Raw genomic sequence first — 21,119 nt, forward strand, 5'->3', positions numbered from 1 at the left:
CTTAGTTCACCAACCAAATTAATTACACTGTACTTTAACAAAGGTGTTCCTGCTTTTAATGGATTGTTTGCTCAATGGTGGCGTGCTCGAGGAGTTTGTATGGGAATTACAAGGTATACAAGTAAGGCTCACATTGCTCGAGCCATTCTTGAAAGCATATGTTTTCAAGTTAAAGATGTCATAGACTCAATGCATAAAGATTCTAGTATTGATGAATCCAAGAAACATGAGTTTTTGCTCAGGGTTGATGGTGGAGCAACTATTAATAATCTTTTGATGCATATTTAAACTAACTTTGCATTTTGTTCCATCAGACTCTTTCTTTCATCGAACTCCATATATATTTCTTACATTTTAAGGGCTCAATTTCGTTGATCTGTTTCATGTTGTCATTTTCACTTACTCTTGCAAGGAGAAGGTAGAAGCAGAAAAATGCAAATGCAGCATTACCCATATGACCTAATCAAAGCAACATATATAAATTATGACGAATAACAAAATGAAAATAAAAACATATTGCTTATGGAATGAGCAGAAAGACAAAGATTTTCAACTTACCCCATATATCGTCAAGCTTGATGAAAACTTCATTCAGAAAAAGAGAAAGAGGAGGATCAATTAATAGATAGATAACGATGTGAGCAATCCATGCCATATAAACAACAAATCTGGCAAAGTTTTCAAAAACTTAGTTAAGATAATACATGCGAAATGTAACAGTAGTTAGAAAATAAGAAATCTTCTTCCTAGTGAAATAACAAGAATAATTTCAAGAGTAATTTCATAGTGATAGTTGCATGTCAATATTAACTTCCTCTTATAATCAACGAACATATAATGTCTCACGAATTCATCTTTGTTTAGTTTCTCTAAATTACCATGTTTTCCACTTCCTTAGTTGAACTAATTATCTACTGTCACTCATAACTTCTTTTAAGATTATTATAATTAATTTCATTAATTTTTTATTTATAAACTTTTATCAATTTTAACGTTGATCATATATCCAATAGTTCCTCATTTATAATATCAACATACTTTTTATAAAAGTATTAAATAAATCTAGAGTGAGGGGTGTGAGTTGTGAATGAATGAGTTAGAAGTGTGAACTATGAGTATCTAATGTAAATGTGAGATATTAGGAGTGAGTGATGGTGATAAAGAAAAAAATAAAATTTAAAAATGATTGAAATAGTAAAAAATATTTTAAATATTATAATTTTATGAAAATTTGACGGTGTGAATAGCAAATAAAGTTTAAAAGTTTAGATAGCAAAGTTGTAAACAAAGGTGCCCTGTATACTAATGCCATGATTATTTCAACTTGATTTTGGACAAATAATTAAAATTAAAAATTAGTTAATTAATTGAAAGATGCAATGCACTTACTTGTAATGGTACGGAATAACATAAAAGACAAGAATAGCATCAACGATATAAATAGCGAGCCAAAGATCTTTGAAAGGGAGCGTGAGTTTACACACGCCATCATAAAACGCGTGTCGACAAGCACGACGATTAGCCACGTCCGCCGGAAGCATGAGAATAACGGAGAGACCCAAAACGACGACGAATTTGGGGAAGTAAGTTTGCTTAACGTCATCGGGATGTTGGTAGTTCACAAGAAGGTAGACATTGAAGAGGAACACGATCGCTACGATTACTAGAGGTAAGTTGAAATCTCCCATTCTTCGTGGATCTTGATTGATCGATTGAAGAATTGGGGATTTAGGGTTTCAGTTTGAAATTAAGGTTGGCGGTTTGGGAATGAAAGAATGAAGATCATTTTCTTTTTTTTCTTCTCTTTTTTGGTTGTGGTGGTCTGGGAGTGGTGGTTTGGGGATGGTGGGGTTGAAATTACATTTTTATCCCTTGGTTGGGGGATGATGAGAATGTAGTTTAAGGGATATTAGTGGAAATCGGAGGTTTTTGTTTTTGGTGCTGTGAAAGTGTGGGAGGTTCTTGTTGGTGCTTTATAACCAGGCTGTACTGAACAACGGAGTGGAGGTTTCTATCTTATGTTGTGTCTTGCGGTTTGTGTTTGTTTTTTCTTATTGCTTTATGAACGTGGAGGGGTTGGTTTAACTTGAAGGATCACTTCCATTTTTGTATAAACTTTGAATGACCCACTTTCATTTTTATATAAACTTTGAAGGACCCATTTTTGTATAAATTTTGAAGGACCCACTTTTTTTTCAAAAACACTTGTAAGTTGTAATCAATGCGCCGGTAAAGGAACAAGGGTTTGTTTTTCAACACCAATGGTTCGGATGAAAACAAGGGAAGTAAAGATTGGTACTATTCACTAGCTTTCCGAGTATCAGAATAAAGGGATAGAAACAAAGATATTATCATTACAATTACAATTACAATTACAATTTTTCTAATATCTTAATTAAGGTTATAATTAAAGTGAAATAGTAATATCTAGTGTTCAAATTAAACAAATAGTTGCTTGCAATAGTATGCAGTATGTTTCAATGATATGCTTAGGCTATCATGTTGTTTCTGTTTGACATGCTAGCATCAACCAGTGCTTGTTAAATAGTGGTTATGGTGGCATTATAAACAAATCACTATTGTTCCGCAATATGTTATTTAGTATAGATTCTATAGAATGTTGTCAAACAACCGCTATAACACTGTCGCTAGTGTAATTTTAAATTTTGAACAAACCACTATGTTATGCGATTTGCGGTTGACATCTGTGCCATCAACATTGTATTGGTTCTGAATAGCTTTATGCCATTATTTTTTACGCAGGAATTGATTATCCGAGTGTTTTCTTTTCATCAGCTGAATGCTAATTTACTCTAGCCAGGAACTTTTGCATTTGCCGAATGGTTAGTTCAACACAAATCATGCATTGAAGGACGGGGTACCATTAAGTTGGGGAGGTACTTCAATTACTTGCACATCAGTTTATTTATATAAGCTATAATTTGCAAGGTGTATAATTGTTTTTTATAATTTTTGAAAGTGATCTCTTGTTGTATACGTCTTATTGTTAGTGTTCTAAAATAGCCGCCATATCATAGAGGAATTTGAAAAAATCATTATATCTCCGTAATACACTATTTAGTTCAAATTGTTGTCAAATAACTGTTATTGCCTATTGCGGTGCTATAGCATTGCAACGTAGCAAAATTTAAACAAATCGTTATTTTTTGCGATCCGCAATTGACAACACTGGTCTACGTGCAATTACATTTGTGTCCCTTGGTTGGGGGATGATGAGAATGTAGTTTGAGGGGTATTAGTGGAAATCAGAGGTTTCTGTTTTTAGTGCTGTGAAAGTGTGGGAGGTTCTTCTTGGTGCTTTATAACCAGGCTGTACTGAACAACGGAGTGGAGGTTTCTATCTTATGTTGTTGTGTCTTGCGGTTTGTGTTTGTTTTTTCTTATTTCTTTGTGAACGTGGAGGGGTTGGTTTAACTTGAATGATCACTTCCATTTTTGTATAAACTTTGAATGACCCACTTTCATTTTTGTATAAACTTTGAAGGACCCATTTTTGTATAAACTTTGAAGGACCCACTTTTATTTTCAAAAACACTTGCAAGTTGTAATCAATGCGGCAAAGGAACATGGGTTTGTTTTTCAACAACAAGGGTTCGGATGAAAACAAGGGAAGTAAAGTTTGGTACTATTCACTAGCTTGCTTAGTATCAGAATAAAGAGATATAAACAAAGATGCCATCATTACAATTACAATTACAATTTTTCTAATATCTTAAATTAGGTTATAATTAAAGGGAAATTGTAATGTCTAGTGTTCAAATATAACAAATAATTGCTTGCACTAGTATGCAGTTTGATTCTATGATATGCTCTTATAGAAATGTATTAAGTGTTAACATGTTTTGATTTCATGTTTTGTCTTGCTCATGCTACATCCATTTTCAATGGCACAGGTGCTTTGGCCATATTTCTTCGAAAATTATATAATTATATAGTCTCGATATTACAACTTCAGACTATGATGATCAAGTAATACAGGAGATTATAGCTCACAACTGTCGCACAAATGATTTACCTGTCATTCCTCATATAAAACGTGAGTATTCTTTCAAATTCTCTAGTCATCTTTTGTTGCTCAAACATAGAGATGCTAATTATTGTTTAGGCGACCTGTTTTCTAGTCAAATTCTCTAGGCGACCTGTTTTCTGATGTTTATTTACTCCTTATAGGGACTTGCATTGACTTAGCTTTAATAGGCTTCGTAATTCGTATATATAACATATATGCTCCAAAGAGGGGTTGCTATAAATAAGCACATGTATAATAATCTGTTAGAAATAAGAACATGGATAATATTTAGTATTTGGGCCACGTTTGGATAAACAATGTAATTAATCGGTTATAGCATAAACACTTATCATATAATTGCTTAGTATAAACTATTTCTATAACATGATAAAATAAAGAAACTGATTTTATGTAAGTTATAAACAGTTTTCATAGTCTATATTGGAAATCTTATAGATTAGCTGAAAATTGTTAATGGAGAAGTCATACGCTATTTTTATAAGTTCTCTCTAACAGTCTCACGGGTATTTATACTAATAAATAAACTCAAACAAGCAAATCCAAACCGGCCCCAAGATGTTATTGAGTTGTAGGTTGATCAACGTGATTAGCTCTAATTTAGGAGATGATTACTCTTAGAATTAACATGGTATGAAATGTAAGTACTTGCTTGTTTAGGACTCTTTCAATCCGACAATAATTATATCATCTAATGTAATCATTGTTTATATATATATATATGCATTCATATATATATATATATATATATAAATTGGACTTGTTATAAATATGAATGTTAAAGACATAAAACTAAGAATAAATTGACTTAGGTTAAAAACTTAATTTTAATATATAATTAAAATGGAAAGAAAGTAAATATAAAAACAACAAACAAAAGAAAAGAAAAGAAACTATGTACTAAAAAGTAAGGGGTGGGGAGCAGAAAAGAAAAAATCAAAAGGAAAAATACTAAAAAGTAGAAACAAAAGAAAAGAGGGAGTGTGGAGCAGAAAATACAAAGGGAAAAGTTCTAAAAAGTAAAAACGAGAAGACAAGAGGGTGTGGGGATTGGGGAGCAACAAAAGAAAAGATCAAAGGCGTGGGGTAGTTGCATGAAACAGATCACGTGGAGGGAGGAAGAAAAAGAAAAAGAGAAAAAAAATAGAAAGAGAAAAAAGATTTTTATTTTTGTCAAATCTTTCATTGTTACTTATTTTTTATTTGTGCTTAATAAAAAATGTTTGATCTTTGAATTTTTCTAAAGTTTATTTTCATCTTTATTTAGTGTTAAAAAAAATTGGCCCAAATTTAAAAACTATGTACATTTTTTTCTATATATAATAATAACTATGACTATAAGGTGATAATAATGAAGAAACATATTTATTATACAAAAAAATAATATCTTGATTCTTTTGATTTTATTTTTTTCTTTACTGCTCCTATATTTGTTTTCTTCTTCTTCTTCTTCTTTATGTGTGTTTTTTTAAGGAGAATTAGTATCATATCTCCTTCTCCAAAAGTCTCTCCCTTTTGAAAATTTATGAAATTGTATTTATAGAGTTTTTTCACTTGTTTAGTTGGTTTTCTGCTCTAGTACTTCTTTATTAATTTTTTTTTTATAAATTTTTTATTTATTATGTTTCATAATTTAAGTTTCTTTGCACATCTGATGCATTATCGGTTGTAACTTATTTGTTTTTATCTAAATGTGTTTATTCACTTTTTATGTTTGAAAAAACAAAGCAGGTTTTGGATGAGCTAAATTTCTCTTCATTTGTCTCTCCGATTGCAGAAGGTTGTATTTTTGCTATTGTTTTAAACTCAAAAGTTTTGTCTAATTCTTTTTGTATTATAACAATAACAAGAACACAATAAGAATTTTTTTCATTTAATTAATTAATTAATTAATTCATTGTGTACCATTTTGTATTATCTACATTAATATTCTTATAATTGTAAGTTTCAAGAAATAAGACTAGTGTCAATATGTATTAACTTTTTGTTATATCACTTTTATATCTATTTTATATTTTATATTTTTTAAATTAATAATTATGAATGCGTAAATATATATATATTTTTTGAAAAATTTAAGATTTCATAAACAAAAATAAAATAATGGCAAACATAAAATAATAGCGACCATTATAAAATTTGATATATTATGAACATTCTTCAAAAGAACAACATGACACTGATTCTCTCTTAAAGCGTTAAAGCGTATAACTTAATACCTCAAACTCTCATACTATGAAAACTCATTAAGAAAAAGGTAAAAGAATTCTTACACCAAAAAAGTGTATAAGAAAACTTATGTAATCTAGATTGAAATTTAGAGCGAAAGAGATGAATAATATACGTTGAAATGAAATTTCTGAGATGAATGATATTTATTGGTTAATAGTCAAATACGAAAGCACAACTTATTGCATTTCCAAAATTAAATTTGTGTCTGTGTGAATCGATTCAAGTTTAAGTATAAATCGATTCATACGTGTTATGAGATACTAGGATTAATCATGAATTGATTTATGTCATGTGTGAATCGATTCATCTCGAGTTAAAAAGATTTTCATGAATTGATTTATAAAACAGGTGAATCAATTCATGTGTACCAAATTTCTTAAAACAAGTTTAGGGCAATAATGAATGAATTCATCAATGTAAAATTGACTTCCAAATTATTTCGATACAATTCCAAGAATTTCAAAAGTAATCTTTAGATACATCTAATGTGATGCATAATTAAGATTGATTTTCTAAAAAAGTTGATAGGATGTTTTCCTACCAAGACTACAAAAGCTAGGGTTCTAAACTAAGAAAGGAACATTCTTCAAAAGAACAACATGACACACTGATTCTCTCTTAAAGCGTTAAAGCGTATAACTTAATACCTCAAACTCTCATACTATGAAAACTCATTAAGAAAAAGGTAAAAGAATTCTTATACCAAAAAAGTGTATAAGAAAACTTATGTAATCTAGATTGAAATTTAGAGCGAAAGAGATGAATAATATACGTTGAAATGAAATTTCTGAGATGAATGATATTTATTGGTTAATAGTCAAATACAAAAGCACAACTTAATACATTTCCAAAACTAAATTTGTGTCTGTGTGAATCGTTTCAAGTTTAAGTATAAATCGATTCATGCGTGTTATAAAACAGTAGGATTAATCATGAATTGATTTATGTCATGTGTGAATCGATTCATCTCGAATTAAAAAGATTTTCATGAATCGATTTATAAAACAGATGAATCAATTCATGTGCACCAAATTTCTTAAAACAAGTTTAGGGCAATAAAATATGTGTACAATACAAACTACAATTGTTAAAATTGTTATTAAGATATTATTTGAGGTCAGTCAATAATAAATATAAAAACTACATAATAAATATTTTTAACGGATGCTAAAAATTTGAGACAAATATTAGTTATTGATATATAAAAAATATGAGATAAATATTTATTATTGATGAATATTTAAAAAACGCGAGATAAATATTTATAGTAGATACATAAAAAGACACTGACAACTATTTGTAAGTGATAAATATAAAAGATAACAAGACATATATTTATCATTGATATATACAAAAACTTAAGAAAAATATTTGTCACTGATAAATATTAAAATAAATATTTATAAGGATACACAAAAATAACATGTGACATATATTTATCAATGATAAATATAAAAAATTACGAGATAAATATTTATTATTGATACATAAAAAATATTACAGAACAATTATTTATCAGCAATAAATATAAAAAAAAAAAATAATAGTTATCAATATTAGCCACCAGTGCATAAAAAAACATGGGAGAAATATTTGTCTTTCATAAATATTAAAAATAAAGATAGATAAATATTTATAATGGATGTCAGCAAGAGTAGGAAAAAAGAGCGAGTAAAAGACAAAAGAAAAAAGATATAATAGAAGACAAAAAAGGAGCAAAGAATTTGATATTGGAAAAATCTGTCTAGCAAAACCAATTTTCAGTAATAAGGTATCAGTTTCTTATTGTTTCTCTAATTTTCTTCTTATTAGTCTTTGTATTGCATCTCTTAAAAAGTATAGTTTAGTTTTTATTTTATTTTATTTTTTCTTTCTGTTTATGTAAAAAATAAACTCATGTTAAACTTTTATTTTTCTAAGGCAGTCTGTACCTAATTTTTTTTTCTTTGCAACACAAATACTAAAAAAAAATATAACTAATTAATTTTTATAAATCAATCACTAAGAAAATAAATTTCACTCAATTGTAATATAACATAAAACTCATATCACGTCTTTATCAAATAACTCAAAAAAAAAAAAAAAAACATAACAACGAATAAATAGTTTTTCTCTTAAGATTAGAATTAATGGTCGCTGCTGCCGGATGAAATTCATCCTCACTCGCCGTACCACATCACTCACTCCAATCATTGATGAACTTTGTGTCGCGACAAATCTGACAATGCACGAGTAGATTTTTTAACTGCTTCATCATCATCGCGTTCTGTTTTGTTCACATACCGTTGCGTTAAGTTGTTTTCTAACAAAAATTAATTTTTTTTTTTACTTTAAAACAAAAATAAAAAGATACAATCCGTGAAAAGACATCTCATATCTTTTATTATTATTATTATTATTATTATTATTATTATTATTATTATTATTATTACATTTTTGTTACGTTATTTTTTTAATAAAAATCAATTTTTTTCTTTACTTTGAAACAAAAAATAAAAAGATATTGTAATTAATAAAATGTAATTAAAATATATTGTGATGTATTTAAGTGTAATGATTTTCAATAATAATTTAATATGAAATTAAGTTTGTAATAATGATTATGTTTTTTATTGTTAGTTTTTTAAATTATAGAGATGTATGCAAAATTATGGTATAAAAAGTAAAGAGAACAATTATTATACGTTTAGTTTTTTGGTCTATCGTAAGTTTTCTTCACCAAATTTATCTTAGAGTTTTGTACCAGGCACCTCCCAATTTTACCTGTCACCCCCAATATTTTTTAAAGACTATTATACCCCTCTGTAAAACAGTATAAAAACATAAAAAAATTACCATTCTGATTTCACACCCCACCACCTTCGAAAATTTTGAAAAATAATGTAGGATTCGAAAGTTTAAAAGTTTTGAAATGCATTTCAGTAAGTTACTCGAAACTTTTGTTATTTTAAAACCTTCGAAATGCAATTTCTTTCAAAAAAATACAAATTTTCGAAAATTTGGATAAACACCAAATTTTCGAAATGGACATTATTCGAATATTTGGTTGCATTTGAAAGTTTCGAAATAAAATAATGCTTCGAATATTTGGCCTTTCACGAAACTTTTGAAATGTATATTCGAAATGAAAATGTGCTTCGAAAGTTTGGCTTTTCACAAAAGTTTCGAAATTATTATTCGAATTTTTAAGATTTTCGAAAATTAGATTTCGAACTTTTTACAATAAGTCAAAGTTTCGAAATGTTTTTTAATTTTTTTTAAATTCAATATTTATGTTAGAAATTATTTTTAATTTTTTTTTTAAATTCAATATTTAGAATATTACTTTTAATTAAATTTGTTACTAATTTTGAAATTAGATATGAGTAGAGTTGATGTTTCTGCTTCAAAAAATGTTATAGATTCTACAGAAAAATTCACCACTAATCAGGTATTATTATTACTACTGATGATTCATCACCGATTAAATTTTTATTATAGCGATATAGTTAATGTTTTATTTGAAACGTATTTTGTAGGTATTTTCTTCTCGAGAAGTTGTATTTGAATGAGCAAAAACCATTGGAAGACAAAATAAAATTTTAATTATTACCATTCGATTAGATAAAACAAACAGAATTAGGGGAAGAAAAGACAAATTGATTTTGGGATGCGAAAGAGGTCGACAGAATAAAAAAAATCAGTAACTTGCTCTCATAAGGAAAACTGTACATTTACTCTTAGATGTGTACCATTAAGTATCGGTGAAGGATGGAAAATTAGTGTTCGTTGTGGGACACACAATCATGAATTACTTGATACTGTAACCGGTCATTCTTATTTGGGGCGTTTAAACGAAGAAGAGAGGAAATTTGTCAATGATATGACAAAGTATAAGCTTGCACCCAGATTCATTCTAAATGCTTTGAAAGTGAGAAATGAAACCAATGTCACTATTCCCAGTCAAATATATAAAGCATGAAATACTTATCGATCATCATTGAGAGGTTCGTACACAGAAATGCAGCATCTGTTGAAGTTAATACAACAAGAAAATTATGTGCATTGGACAAGAAGATGGGAAAATTCTGATATTTTGAGAGATATTTTTTGGACGCATCCTGATTGTATAAAGTTGTTAAACACATTTCATTTTGTTTTGATATGTGATAGCACATACAAAACAAACAGATATCGGTTGCCATTACTTGAAATAGTCGGTGTCACTTCTACTAGTTTGACATTTTCAGTTAGGTACAAGAAAATTATGTGCATTGGACAAGAAGATGGGAAAATTCTGATATTTTGAGAGATATTTTTTGGACGCATCCTGATTGTATAAAGTTGTTAAACACATTTCATTTTGTTTTGATATGTGATTGCACATACAAAACAAACATATATCGGTTACCATTACTTGAAATAGTCGGTCTCACATCTAGTAGTTTGACATTTTCAGTTGGGTTTGCTTATTTGGAAAAAGAGCGACAGGATAACTTCATCTGAGCATTTGAAAAGGTACGAATGTTGTTCAAATCTGAGTCTTTGATTTCTAAAGTTATTGTGACTGATAGAGATCTTGCCATGATGAATGCGATTAATGTTGTGTTTCCTACTTCAATACATTTGCTATGTCGTTTTCATATTGAAAAAAATGTTGGGACAAGATGCAAACAATATGTCAAAAAGGATAGAAAGTTATTGTGACTGATAGAGATCTTGCCATGATGAATGCGATTAATGTTGTGTTTCCTACTTCAATACATTTGCTATGTCGTTTTCATATTGAAAAAAATGTTGGGTCAAAATGCAAACAATATGTCAAAAGGGATAGACAAGAAGAAGTAATGGATTTATGAAAAAAGATTGTCTATTCAACTAGTGTGGAAGAATATGATCATCCTTTGCAACAATTTGAGCTATTGTGTGCCGATATTATTCTTTTTGTTGATTATGTGAAAGATTCATGGTTAACACCTTACAAAGAAAGGTTTGTCAACGTTTGGACCAATAGAGTGATGCATTTGAGGAACACAACATCTAACAGGTATTTTTAAATATGAATTGTGTTGTTTTAGCAAACATGATTTACTAGTTTATGTGATTTGTTTTAATTTGTGTTATTTAATTTATTTGTAGAGTTGAGTCTGCTCATTGGAGATTGAAAAACATGCTTCAAACTAGTTTTGATGATTTGTGTAAAAGTTGGGATGCAGTGAATATGATGTTGAAGAACCAAATATGTATCATTCAATCTTCTTTTCAGAAAACCATCAAGGACGTTGAGCATATGGGTGGGAATAGGCCAGGCCAGACCAAACTTTGAAAGGCCTGAGCCTGGCCTACGATGAATTTTTGAGGCCTAAGTCTGGCCTACGGCCTATGATAGGCTTTTTTTCCGGCCTGAGCCTGGCCTACAGCCTATCATGGCCTGACCTGTAAGCCAATTTAAAAGCCTTATTCACATTAAAAATAATTTTTCTAACAAAATAATTTAAAAAAAAAATGAAACAAACACCATTTAAACCCTAAAAAATGATTTTTGGTTTAAAAGAATAAATTTTTTATTAAAACAAACGCACGCATTATTATCTCTCAAACAAATGGTCTCAAACAAACTCCGATTATTACCTCTCAAACAAATCCTCTCGTGCAACATCATATTTAGTAATAATATATATATATATAAAGGTAACAAATAAACAATTATCTATAGCTACATGATGCTCTACACATATCGATTTCAAACTCATATTCAGTAATAATAAACAATTAGGGTTTCTAAATTTATATACTAATAATATATATAAAGATAACAAATAAATAGTATTGGTTTTTATAAAATATAAAATAACAAATAAATAGTATCGGTTTTTATAAAAAATATGTTGTTTTCATACATGTTTGTTGGAGTGAGTGTAATGGAAATTAGAAGAAGAAAAAATAGAGAATGGAATACATATAAAATATATATAGGCCGACCTGTCAGGCCTAATAGGCTTTTTTACAAGCCTGAGCCTGACCTATTTATATAAATTAGGCTTTAAAAACAGTCTGAGCCTGACCTTTTTATTAAACAGGCCAGGCCAGACCAGACCATAAGTAGGCCAGGCCATAGGCCCCTGTCGGACGGCCTAGCCTATTCCCATCCCTAGTTGAGCACATGTATAATTCACAATTTTTTCAAAATCTACATCACTGTGTATCAAGAAAATGTATGAAAGAAATTGATAAACAGTTGGAAAGGGTGAAGATTGTAGGTACTAACAAAACAAAATGTGGTTGTTCAATTAGAACAACTCATGGATTACCATGTTCTTGTGAGTTGGCTAAGTTGCAGATATATGGTAATGTTATCCTTTTAGATAACATTCATGATTTTTGGAAACAAATAAGCATTGAACATGAATTAGAGGATGAAGAATCTTTATCAGATTATGACTTTTCTGAAGAGTTGGAAGCAATGAAAGCGTACATGAAGAAACACGATATTATAAGTCAAAGGATATTCAAGGCAAAGGTGCGTGAAGTTGTATTTTCACATACCACATCAATACTTGCGCCACCAGAGAAAGTGAGAGCCAAAGGAGCTGGTAAAAAGAAAAAAGAATTTGATACTCCTCGTGATCCTTCATATTGGGAGTATGTTGATGCCTATCAAGAATCTGCAACGGCAAGACAACCATCTCAATCATCTCAGCATTCTTTTAAGACACAATTTCTTACTTATATACGTCCGTATATTGAGGACATAGTAGATGTTGTGGCTGATGGAAATTGTGGGTTTCGTGCAATTGCAGCGTTGCTAGGTTGGACCGAAGAATCTTGGGCTTTAGTTCGATCACAATTGGATCAAGAGATTGGTCTACATAAAGATGTTTATTCTAATGTTTTTGATGACAATGTTGAATCAGTGCGCAACTCATTGAAAATATCAAAATTGGGTGCTCAAGGAAAAGATAAGTGGATGTCTTTACCAGACTTGGGTTACGTGATAGCAACACTATATAATGTCATATTGGTGTCGTTGTCTCGTAATCTGAATATGACATTTTTCCCGCTAAACAAATCACCATCGAAAGAGACTTTTGTTCAGTCTTTATTAGCAATTGGATTTGTTAACGAGAATCATTGGGTACAGGTACAATTAATGCTTAATGTTGTTTATTAAATTAATGTTAAAAAATTTATTATTCAGATAAATTAATTTGTAACCTTTTTTTATTCAGATCAAATTGAAGTCTGATTGTCCTTTGCCACCTACGTCACAAAAATGGAAAGACTTTTGTAGTGACACAACAAAGAGTTGGGAAGTAGCTTATGCGGCACGTATGAAACATTGAGAACACATTGATCCATCATTTATCAGATCATCTTGTATTTCATTAAATGAAGATTAGAATATGTTGTATATCACTGTTTATGGATTATTAGAATATCTTGTTTTATCATTTTCAGTATCTTTTATTATGAATTAACTTAAAATAAATGCGGATTAACATAACACATAACACAATATATCTCAAATCACTAAACATATCACATAATCACAAAATATCTCAAATTACAGTACATAACACATAACACAAAATATATCAAATTACTAATTATTGTACAAAAGACTTAACTCACTTAAAATCTCACGAATTTCACTAAACGGCTCTACCAAATTAATGGCTTTACGTACAAGCTCAATTGCTCTACGTTCTCGGTCAAAAGATGATGGACCAGCATGTGCAGCAGATGATGGACCCACATGTGCAACAAATGATGGATGGTCAGAGGATGTACCCGCATGTGCAGTAGACCGATGAATGATCAGAGGATGTGACACAGACATGTACCATGGATAATAGTCCTCAGTGACCTCTCCAGGAAAACTCGCAACATGATATAGCCTTCGAAACGCCGATACAGATGACTGCATAGTAGTCTGCCACACCCAATCTATACTGTTGGGCCTGAGAGGAACATCAGGCGGGATGCACTGCATACGACCAAATTGTCGAAGACATCGCTCCGACAAATATGGGACTGAGACTCCACCACATCGAAGATAACCAGAGAACATCGAAATATCTTCACACGAATGATTAGCTCGATCATCATCATATGGTGTAAACACTACATCCTCAAGCAACAAAGCATCAAGTCTTTACCGATAGGTCACTAATCCACCTTCAACAACATGTTTTGCAATCCACCTACATGCTCTTGGAAGATGTGCAGGAACCGCACCTCTATCGCCCCGCTTATAGATCCTAGGGAAGTGTTCGTAAATCCAACACTGCAACATAAGTAACATAATACAACTTAATTTAAATACATAAGTAAAATAATACAACTTAATAAATAAAATAATTAAATAAATGGATATACCTGTAAAAGGGTCATGTAACCTCCCAACTGTCGAGTGTCGTGGACAGCCCCATCTCCCATGTTGTCATAAAGGAAAACCAATGCCGCGGCAGCCCACGAATAGTATCGACAACGATCTAAATCAATAAATAAACTGATGTATTTCGCCTCCACACGCGTATGTGTTTTATCGGCGAAAATTGTGCTGCCAACTAAATGCAATAGATACGTTCTAGCCGCACACTCAAACTGGTTAATTTGAATGATACGACTATATAAATCACACAACCATTGCAATCTATATTGGGCACATTTATTAACATTAATCTCAGCTAGAGATTCCTCCCATGTTGCACCTAAGTACTCATGTGCAGCTCTTGCAGCATTATTAGTGTTCATATTCACAGGTGCATTAAAAAATTTACCATGGGGTGATATGTGAAGGAGAGTCGCGACGTCGTCTAAAGTAATAGTCATCTATCCAAATGGCAAATGAAATGAGCTGATCTCCCTGTGCCATCTTTCAACAAATGCGGAGATCAGACCAGCATCAACCATAGTGAGGTAGACCGAAGACAGAGGTAACAGCCCCGATTCCCGAATCCAATGCTCTATAGGATGTGGCACAGGAACTTCGGAAAACTTCTTCAACTTCAATCCATGAGTAATGACTTTTAACGGTCCACGATCCTGCGAGTAATTACAAAGTAATTAATTAATTAAATAACCTTAAATAAATAAATAATTCAATAAATATATTTAAATAAACAATTAATTAAATCAACTTAAATAAATAATTGAATAAATAAATTTATTTAAATAACAAATTAAATAAACTTAATTAAATAACCTTAAATTAATAATTGAATAAATAAACTTAAATAAACAATTAATTAAATCAACTTAAACAAATAATTGAATAAATAAATTTAAATAAACAATTAATTAAATAAATAATTCAATAAATATATTTAAATAAACAATTAATTAAATCAACTTAAACAAATAATTGAATAAATAAATTTAAATAAACAACAAATTAAATAAACTTAATTAAATAACCTTAAATTAATAATTGAATAAATAAATTTAAATAAACAACAAATTAAATAAACTTAATTAAATAACCTTAAATTAATAATTGAATAAATAAATTTAAATAAACAACAAATTAAATAAACTTAATTAAATAACCTTAAATTAATAATTGAATAAATAAATTTAAATAAACAATTAATTAAATAAATAATTCAATAAATATATTTAAATAAACAATTAATTAAATCAACTTAAACAAATAATTGAATAAATAAATTTAAATAAACAACAAATTAAATAAACTTAATTAAATAACCTTAAATTAATTTCAATAAATACTTGAATTAAATAGACTTAAAATGCATCAAATTGAAATATACCTCTCCTTCCCATAGCCTCCGAGCCACGTGGTGCTCACACTGTGTCAACACATGTCTCAACATCGGTCCTCCGGGGAATCCAGCATCATCAGCATGTTCCATCTGAGGCTCAGGGACATCCTCATCCAACTGAGGCTTAGGGACATCCTCCTCCATCTGAGGCTCAGGGATATCCTCCTCCATCTAAGGCTCATGGACATCCTCCTTCATATGTGCATGTGCAGTAGACTCGACGACATCATCATGGATGTCTTGTCTTCGACGACGCTGCCTAATTGGACGATTTGCTTCGTTTCGTCGTCTATTTGATGCTGTTGGTGGAATTCTGTCTGCACCATCACCTCTATCACCATCTATAATGTTGCGAATAATTTGGCCGAACGCACCTCTCATCCTAGGCACTGCAACATATAAATATATAAATATTAAAAAAAATTATAAACAATAAAAAAAACTTGAAATAAAAGGATTTCAGAAAGCCAAGCCAACACTCTATTTCGAAACTTTGAAGGAATTCAGAATTTTCAAAATGCATTTCGAAACTTTCCCCAGATTCGAAACTTTCCCCCGATTTGAAACTTTCCCCAGAACTTCGAAACTTTCCCCAGAACTTCGAAATTTTCCCCAGAACTTCGAAACTTTCCCCTCAGATTTCGAAGGTTTCACTGCCTTGCATTTCGAAACTTTCTACATACAAGAAACTTTCGAAAGTTTCTTTGAAGCTTTCAAAACATTCGAGGAAGCAGCATTTCAAACATTTCAGATTCAAGTAAAGTTTCGAATGTTTCTTGTTTCGAATCTTCCAAAACTTTCGAGGGTTGCATTTCGAAACTTTCGAACACATGCAAAGTTTCGAAAATAACTTACTTTTGAGATTCGAATCTTTCAAATTTTCGAGGATGGGTTGAATGAAATTTAGATATTTGAAAATTTCGAATGAGTTGGGTGAAAAATGAAAGTAAATTTTTTTTTGGGTTTTTATAGATGAGATGGAGGGTAAAATAGTCTTTTAGTCATGATTGGGGGGTGACAGGTAAAATTGGGGGGTGCTTGGTACAAAACCCTTTATCTTATTCAAAGCGCGCTAGACCATAAGTATAGACAAATTATATTTTTTTAATTGTTTATCTTTTCTTCTTTTTTGTGGTATTAAGATGGTTATTACATGTTAATTATTAAATATAATTAAAATATGGTGATATATTTAAATGTAATGAATAACCAATAGTAATTTAATATGAAAATAAGTTTATAATATTAGTTATGTTTTTTATTGTTAGTTTTTAAATCATAGAGATATATACAAAGTTATGATATAAAAATTATAGTGAGTCATTTAGGGATAAAGTTAATTTTTTTGGTTTACCATAGATTTCATTCATCAAGTTCATCTTATTCAAAGCGTGTCAGTATCATAAGCATGTAAAAATTGTATTTTCTTAATTGTTTGTCATTTCTTCTCCTCATTTTTGTTATTTATTTTTATTTTTTCTACATGCATTAAGCCAAAAGAATATTTAGAATATTGTCCGAATGAGTTATTGATGTGAACCATAAACAACACTGTGTGAAGTTATGTTCTCATATGAGCTTATAGCTGAATGACTACTAAAACAAATTTATTATGCTATTTATATATATAGTTGAACTATAAATCTAAAAGAATAAAGGAATTAAAAAGTGTTCACCGGGCCATAAAGAATATTAATATTAGTTAAAAAAACAAATGATTTGTATCCAAAAGAAAATATGTGGTCCATATTAAATTAGAAATGAAAGACATATATAAAAAAACTAAAATAGAAGATGGATAAAATGAAAGGGAAAAAGAAAATGACCTAATCATAATAGATTAGAATTGAGAAACATATTAGATTAGAACTGAAATACGTAGATAAAAAAAGAGAATAATTGAGGTGAGAATTGAAAAACATATTAGATTAGAATTGAAAGACGTAGAGAAAAAAAGAGAAAAGAAATAAAAGATAGAAAAATTTAAGTGAAGAAAGAAAATGACATGATTTGACCCAAGTGATTTTTGTTACACAATCTCACATTTTCCAATGATACATCGGGTGAGAATTGAGAAGCCATGAATATTTTATGTTGTGTGTAAGCCACAAAACTGTATCCAAGGTGTGCTCTCCATCAAATTTTAAGAAGAAATGAAAAGAATGATTCTTGAGACAACTTAAGATAGGATATATATTTTGTTACCAACTAATAATATACAAAGTTAGAATGGAGGAGTTATGAAAGTTGATTGAAGTCAAAAGATACTAAAATTATTTTCATGAGAAGCTTTGATAGTAAAATTATTTTGTGTGTGTGGGTTCTCAATATATGTATATGATGATGTTTGAGATGGAAAAACTAAATTAAGAAATAAAATGTGTGAGATAAATTGTAGAGGCATATGGAAGGTGCTACATAATAATATAAGTGATGTGGAATAAATACTATGATGTGACACATAAGTGTGTGATGTGTCATTTAATAGAATTAGAGATTTGTTTTAATATATTATAATAGATATAGATAAGCGAGACTCAACCAAAATCGATGAAAATTAAGATTTGATTGGTTTGGTGAACTAGAGTGGGTTGGAATAAAACTATTTCTTTATAATGCATAATTTTATTTTGCTGAACATAGAAATTTAATCCATAGAATATCTATATGTTTGGGGTTATGAACTATACATAAAAGTTCAAGTCAAATCTTAATCAAATTATCATTTATGTCTCAAAATTTTAGATACAGGTCAAAATAGTCTTTTAACAAAGGCATTTTTTTTAATAGGGAAATATGAAAAATGTTAATAATTAAATTAATAGTTACGTTAGTATTTTAAATTTAAACTTACAATTTTTTTTTTAAAACTCTTTCGACGTCTCTTAGTTCATCAAATGAGTTAACTCCAAAGTACTTTAACAAAGATATTCCTTTTTTTTATGTGTTTCCTAAATATTATTTTAAAAAGAGCAAATTTGATCTTAAAATACCAAATTATACTTGTTTTATAGTATTATATTTTTGGTTTTAACTCTCCAAGTAGTTACTACTCTTTGCATTTAACTTTTATTGTAAATTTTTTCTATTAAGAGTGTATGTTTTTTTTTTTTATTTTAAATTTGCCTATTATATGTTATTTTCACAATTTAAGAATTTGCATTAATTTTCTTAACAATATTCTTAACTTTCTATTACAGAAGTAAATAAATACAATAAGATAATAAATAGTAAAAAGTATCAACCAAAAAAAAAAAGATAAATCATCAAAACAAGAAAGAATATTAATTTCACTGATTTGTATAAAAAGCTTTAAACCTTTTTTGTTTGAATAAAAGTCTTGAAACTTACACTTAAGGAAAGAAACTGATGAAATAATTTCTTATTTGAAATAATTTCTTATTTAAAATAATTTACTTTTCTCCAAAGTTGCCCTACACAAATTTACATGACACACCATATGTTTATGGTATATTTACAAGAAAGAATCTTTCTAACATGCAACACTAACATAAGTGCATACCTCCTTTTTTTGTCTTATTCTACCACAACAATAATAATAAACAAAAAAAATAAACAAAACAACTGGATTCTTGAAGAACAACACATTACATGTAATCATCTTTATTGTGTAAGAAATATGATGTAACTCTTTTCTCCAAAGTTCGTCATGGATTCTTGAAGAATGTTTTGGTTAATTTACAAGTGGTTATTCTTGAAACAAAACTTTCAATTTTGTTTCCAACTATTCCTTTGATCATTTTTGGTCAATGCTATGGATTTGCAAAATATATATATATATATATATATATATATATATATATTTATATATATATATATATATTTATATATATATATATATATATGGTGGAATTCGATGAAAGAAAGAGTCTGAAGGAACAAAATGAAAAGTCAGTCCAAACTTAAATCTCTATCAAAAAATTGTTAATAGTTGTTCCATTATCAACCCTAAACAAAAACTCATCTTTTTTGGATTCAACAAAATACCAAAATCTTTGTGTATTAAGTCTATGACATTTTTCACTTGAAAACATATGCTCTCAAGTATGACTCGAGCAATGTAATCCTTGCTTGTATACCTTGTAATTCCGATACAATAAGTACTTTTAGTTTCACTTTTAGCACCAGTGTTTAGAAGCTTAAGGTACTTATGGCACAGGTGCTTTCATTCTGCTAAACACTAGTGAAGAAGTTGTTCCATCGACGTACGACCTTCTATCAACTGTAGCCTTTAAGCTTGGTCTGATTGCTCAAATCAACTATGCACTCGAAGAATCTATTGCGATTGCTAGAGCTGCAGATCAATGGCTTAGAGGCAGTCTCATTTCTAGTGCTAAAAATATAGAGAATCTTGCATTAGAGGTTTAATGCACAAACGAAGTTTGCTTTGTTCCTCCTTTCAATGGATTGTTTGCTCCATGGTGGCATGATGATGCTCGAGGGGTTTTTTATCAGAATTACAAGGTATACAAGCAAGGCTCACATTGCTCGAGAGCATATGTTTTCAATTGAAAGATGTCATTAGCTCAATTCACAAAGATTTTGTGATTGATGAATTCAAGAAAGATGAGTTTTTTTTTTTTATTAGGGTTGGTGGTGGAGCAACTATTAACTGCAGATTCAAGTTTGGACTAACTTTGCATTTTGTTCCATCAGACTCTATCTTTCATCGGACTCCATATATATTTCCAACATTTTAAGGGCTCTATCTTTCATCGGACTCCATATATATTTCCAACATTTTAAGGGCTCGATTTTGTGTTTCCTATTGTCATTTTCACTTACTATTGCAAGAGAAGGTAGAAGCCGAAAAATACAAATGCAGTAGTACCGCGAAGACCTGATCAAAGAAGCATATATAAATTATGACGAATAACAAAATGAAATTAAAAATATATAACTTATGGAATGAGAAGAAAGGCAAAAATTCACTACACGAAAAAACGGCTTTTACATCGCTTTTTTTAAGCCATTTACAGCGCTTTTTCAAAAAAATAAGCGCTATGGAAACGAGCGCTGTAAATGATACAACAGCGCTTTTAAAAAAGCGC

At 29.6% G+C, this 21,119-nt stretch overlaps 2 protein-coding genes and 1 long non-coding RNA gene across 7 annotated transcripts; 2 read left to right on the forward strand and 1 right to left on the reverse strand.

The window, feature by feature from the left end:
- Window positions 1-183: 183 nt before the first annotated feature.
- On the reverse strand, window positions 184-2,230 carry LOC101504298 (LIMR family protein At3g08930-like). The gene is made up of 3 exons (XM_004506686.4): window positions 1,390-2,230; window positions 559-668; window positions 184-459 (listed from the first exon to the last, which is right to left on the reverse strand). Exons 1-3 carry the CDS (start codon window positions 1,686-1,688, stop codon window positions 311-313), a joined length of 558 nt encoding a protein of 185 aa, XP_004506743.1. The 5' UTR covers window positions 1,689-2,230; the 3' UTR covers window positions 184-310.
- LOC105852402 (uncharacterized) lies at window positions 1,531-11,907 on the forward strand. 5 transcript variants are annotated; one of them, XR_012163460.1, is made up of 8 exons: window positions 1,531-1,669; window positions 2,764-2,897; window positions 3,915-4,057; window positions 9,640-9,710; window positions 9,799-10,266; window positions 10,719-10,777; window positions 11,222-11,306; window positions 11,399-11,907. It is a non-coding gene; the product is annotated as an uncharacterized lncRNA (long non-coding RNA). The 5 variants fall into 5 exon arrangements; XR_012163461.1 differs by lacking the exon at window positions 9,640-9,710; XR_012163462.1 differs by lacking the exons at window positions 9,640-9,710; window positions 9,799-10,266.
- Window positions 11,908-12,009: 102 nt separating this feature from the next.
- LOC113787175 (uncharacterized) lies at window positions 12,010-13,720 on the forward strand. Its single transcript, XM_027335881.2, has 2 exons — window positions 12,010-13,400; window positions 13,489-13,720. Exons 1-2 carry the CDS (start codon window positions 12,423-12,425, stop codon window positions 13,600-13,602), a joined length of 1,092 nt encoding a protein of 363 aa, XP_027191682.1. The 5' UTR covers window positions 12,010-12,422; the 3' UTR covers window positions 13,603-13,720.
- The last annotated feature ends 7,399 nt before the right edge of the window (window positions 13,721-21,119 follow it).

Source organism: Cicer arietinum, chromosome 6 (genome assembly GCF_000331145.2).
Source record: "Cicer arietinum cultivar CDC Frontier isolate Library 1 chromosome 6, Cicar.CDCFrontier_v2.0, whole genome shotgun sequence".
Lineage (NCBI taxonomy): Eukaryota > Viridiplantae > Streptophyta > Magnoliopsida > Fabales > Fabaceae > Cicer > Cicer arietinum.

Coding starts and splice junctions, on each gene's coding strand:
- LOC101504298 (XM_004506686.4), bottom strand. CDS start 1,688: ATGGGAGATTTCAACTTACCTCTAGTAATCGTAGCGATCGTGTTCCTC. Junction 669..1,389: donor GTTATTCCGTACCATTACAA/GTAAGTGCATTG, acceptor AAACTTTGCCAG/ATTTGTTGTTTATATGGCAT. Junction 460..558: donor CAAGCTTGACGATATATGGG/GTAAGTTGAAAA, acceptor TGCTTTGATTAG/GTCATATGGGTAATGCTGCA.
- LOC113787175 (XM_027335881.2), top strand. CDS start 12,423: ATGTATAATTCACAATTTTTTCAAAATCTACATCACTGTGTATCAAGA. Junction 13,401..13,488: donor ACGAGAATCATTGGGTACAG/GTACAATTAATG, acceptor TTTTTTATTCAG/ATCAAATTGAAGTCTGATTG.